General features: G+C 36.4%; 1 protein-coding gene across 1 annotated transcript; it reads right to left on the bottom strand.

The window, feature by feature from the left end:
- Positions 1-1,214: 1,214 nt before the first annotated feature.
- On the bottom strand, positions 1,215-2,218 carry LOC119785067. Its single transcript, XM_038287468.1, has one exon. It carries the CDS (start codon positions 2,109-2,111, stop codon positions 1,308-1,310), a length of 804 nt encoding a protein of 267 aa, XP_038143396.1. The 5' UTR covers positions 2,112-2,218; the 3' UTR covers positions 1,215-1,307.
- Positions 2,219-4,212: the final 1,994 nt, after the last annotated feature.

Here is a 4,212-nt window from a genome sequence, read left to right as displayed (position 1 = left end):
TCCGGGATATTTTATTTCAATTTCATCGAATATTCAACTTCAGGAAACATCACAGCTAAAAGCTATTGTTAACATGCTGACGCTTCAAACAAATTTATTTATCATTTAGCGTTTTCAGCTGCTTTTAAACCCGAATAGTTTTAAAAAAACTACCGAGGTTTCTATACGCTGTTTAGGTTGAGAGTGTGCCCTGCGTTTACTTCCTGGTTCGCTTTGAATATATTTTTACTTAAAAGTAGTTTCATTTTGATTTATGTCTACAAATAATAAAAAAAAAGTTGTAGAGTTATGGCTCACACATTTATTGAAAATTGCACTTAAAAAGAATGGGTAAAACATAAATACAGAAGCGTTAAAAAAAAAAAAAAAAAACTGATAAAGGTCAAGGGTGGTTCCGGCAGGTTGTGGTGGTGACGTCATCTGTCTTCTTACAGAGCAAAACAGACAAAATGAAAATATAAAATACACAGAATAGCTCCGGAAGAACATGAAACTCATTGTTAGATAATGTAGAAATATAGATCCAGAGACATTCCTAAAACAATGAACCACTCTATAGACATTACTTCTTCCAGTGATTTTAAAAAGAGCAACTTAAAAGCATGTTGCATATAAGCAAAAAATATACAGCAAATTAGTACGTGCAAGGTTCCTGTCACTGAGGGCGGCTTGATTTCTTAACTCCAACAACTAAGGCACTGTGCGCCTTAAAATTCATACCCAAAAAAACAAGGCTTTTTAAAAGCAAAACATGTTAAGATACAAATAATTTACATTAATAATTCATCTCAGCCTATAATTGTCCAAAGATCTCTCTGAGATAACCTTTCCTTATCGTCTAAATGTTCATCATTCATCACCAGGCTGGTGGAATTATGCTAAATGCTTGTTTAGAGGAACATACAGCATCTTGTCTTCATAACTTCACCCAATAGTCATTCAGGACATCCCAGGCGTGCAGAAATTGATAGATTGTGTATAAATACTAAATACCTGCCCAGGTTTGAGCAGATGGCAGCCATAATTAACAAAGACGCCTTAAAACAAATGTTAATCTCAGTGACCTTCATACAAGCAGCCATGGAGAGAGAATTTCATTCAGGTCCATCTGCATGGTTGCAAACACACAATGAGAGAAGCTGGATATATGGGTGAAGGTCTTCACTGTTCATAACAGTTCCGTTGCCATGGTTCCTCTGGGAAGGTTCTGGACAGCGATGATGTTCTGATGCTGATGTATAGATTCCAGATGAGACACATCAGTCCTGTCCCCGCAGTGACGCCACAGTGGTCCAAGCACTGAAACTCTAAACCTCCTGAGTTTTTTGATTTAACGTCTCACTTTCTCCGTTTCCTGTTTGATCTTTAGGGGTTTGGTTTTGAACCGGAGGGCGAAAACAAAACATCTTGTTTTTCCGCATGTAGATAGTAACCCCAACTGCAACGGCAGCTATTATGAGACCTATAACAATCCCAAAAACAGTCCCCCAGTTGACAGGATCTGTCTTGTTGAATGGGTTCTCCTCCGGTTTGCTCTCCTTCTCGCTGACTGGATTCTCTGCTTTACAGGAGAAGGTTTTAAATCGTCCAGTTTCATCCGTGTTTTCAATCTCAATCGTCCTCTCTCCCTCCTCCCATTTTCCATTCTCTCCTTTCTTCCAGAAGTACTGGATGGGTCCGGCATCTTTAATTTCTTCACCACACCTCAGTGAGCAGCTCTGGGACTGACTGCTGCAGGTTAGAGACGGTATGACCACAACTTCGCTATCATTGAGGATCCTGATCCATGTAGCTTCAAAGGTGTCAGGAAGAACCTTGTTGTTGATCTCCACACTGAACACTCCTTGGTCTGCTTTCATCATGTTCTTCACAGTCAGTACCCCGGTTTTTAGGTTCAGGTCTAACCGACCTTTCAGGTCACCCAGATATTCCAGATCGACAGAACCATCAATCCATTCAGCTACTATGTTCCCTTTATGCTTCCAGGTGATGCTGGTTATCGCACCAGAGAATTTAGGCCCCAGAACCAGAGAACCTCCGGTCCCATAATACTGGACCTCAGCAGCGGCCAGATGACCCAGCAGGAGCAGAACAGCGATGATTATCTTCATAGTGACGATCTGGAGACGATTTACTGGGTAGAAAGCTTCATATCAGGCGTTAATATCGACGTTTGACCGCATAGACGTCCACACCCTGCTAGCTTCCTATTAAAATGGCGGCCTGAATGTTCGCTCATGCCGGGGCTCCACCCAGCGCGGGCATGAGGGGGTATAAGGCAAGTCGTTTTATCACAAAATCAACTTCTTCTGACTATCCGTCATTAGTTTTAAGATATTAAAGAAAAGGTTTTGACGATGGAACCCTAAATGTTAATTATCCTGAATGATAATTTAAGTTAATTATATTATGACTAGTTAAAATAACAATTCAAGATATTTTCAGTTACATTTTGGAGAATTAAAAAGCATTTTGAGATATCTCACGTCATTTACAGCGTCACACATCCGGACTTACAATCAAGATATCTCAAACGTAATTACTGACAAGCTAAAATTACATTTTAGGTATACGAATAATGAAATATCCTGTCACTACCCGATCCGTTCAGCGCATGCGCTGTCAGTTTATCTGCGCATCCAGATATACATCCGGGTCGTCCTTGATTTAATGTTGTTAAAAATACCTAAATGACGTTTTTCCCTCCCTCAAAATAGTAAACGTACTAAGATACAGTGTGTTAAAGTTTAATAATGTATTGTCTGAGGAAATAAATGCATCAAAATCCTTTCTGTTTCATCACTGTTCTTTTTTTTATTGATAAATACAGAATATCAATGACAAACTCAATAATGAATATTACAAAAAACAAATAAGATCACAACTCCTATTAACTCCAATAAAAATTACAGGCTAGAACAAGGAAGAGAAAAAAAACTAAAAATAAATTATTAAGGACAGGGGACCAACTGAATTCTTACATTAAATCAGACAATTTGCTTTAAGGTTCTGCATCTTTTTCAGACGTCGGTTAAAGGAGGAAAGTTTGTTTTTGAGAGCAGAGAATGAGACAGAGCATTTTGCATAATGACATTTATGGATAAAATATTTGGTTATAATCATCAAAGCATTAACTAAGAATTCCAAATTTTTTTCATTGATATATAAACCAAAATGAATTATTTGTAAGGAATTAAAGCACACATGTATAGATCTAGAAGATAGAAAGATCTGAAGTAGATCCCAGAGGTTTCTTACTTCTTTACATTCATAAAACAAATAATTAGTAGTTTCCAATTGAGTTCTACAGAAACCAAAATTCCCAACATTGAGTTTAAATCTCTTTGGTTATCGTAGATTTGTTAAAATTTTGTAAGAGAAATGTACGTTTAGTTGGACCAGGGTACATATTATGTATAGAATATTGATACAAGAACCTATTGGTGCATTTATTATCTCTAATGCTCAATCTGAAGCTTATGGAGTCTTGGAATAGAGGAATTCGATATACTGTTTTAACTGACATAAGAAGAACATTAGGTATACGACGTAAAACTTTATTGTAACTTGTTAATGAACAATCAGTTCCATAAAGTGATTGTTCATTAACATATATATATATATGTGTGTGTGTGTGTGTGTGTACAGATTAGGGCCACTGAAAAAAAAAAAGTTAACTGAATTTTAAATTTTATTTCAGTTTAACATGGGTTTTCTCAGAATTCTGACTTTTTTCTCAGAATTCTGACTTTTTTTCCTCAGAATTCTGAAATTAAGGTCAGGATCCTGACTTTAATCTCAGAATTCTTAGGGAAAAAGTCAGAATTCTGAGATTAAGGTCAGAATTCTGAGATACTAAACTGAAATAAAATGTAAAAATCAGTTAACTTTTATTTTTCAGTGGCCCTAATCCTCTTCCGTACAGAAGAGCTATGTGTGTATATATTTTTATCTTTATTATCTTGTGTAGTTGGATATATATATATATATATATATATAAACTGTAACTGGAGCGTGTAACAAAAGTAATTTCCATCTGGATTATTAAAGTATTTCTGATTCTGATTCATGAAGCCTGTTAAAATTTCCATTTCCATCCATTAAGTGAGAAATTGTGTTTTATCACTGTTCTCTACGCGACCTGCACCGGAAATGGGATGCTACGCTACTTCCGGTGGCTAACTTTGGCTTTAAACATAAATCTAGTCTTTT

The sequence above is a fragment of the Cyprinodon tularosa genome, unplaced genomic scaffold, assembly GCF_016077235.1.
Source record: "Cyprinodon tularosa strain WSP-4 unplaced genomic scaffold, ASM1607723v1 ctg1060, whole genome shotgun sequence".
Taxonomy (NCBI): domain Eukaryota; kingdom Metazoa; phylum Chordata; class Actinopteri; order Cyprinodontiformes; family Cyprinodontidae; genus Cyprinodon; species Cyprinodon tularosa.
The sequence above is the reverse complement of the archived record's forward strand: the minus strand, read 5'-3'. Positions and strand labels throughout refer to the sequence as shown.

Bases quoted from the DNA above. Each gene is read 5' to 3' on its own strand.
- LOC119785067 (XM_038287468.1), bottom strand. From the start codon at position 2,111: ATGAAGATAATCATCGCTGTTCTGCTCCTGCTGGGTCATCTGGCCGCT.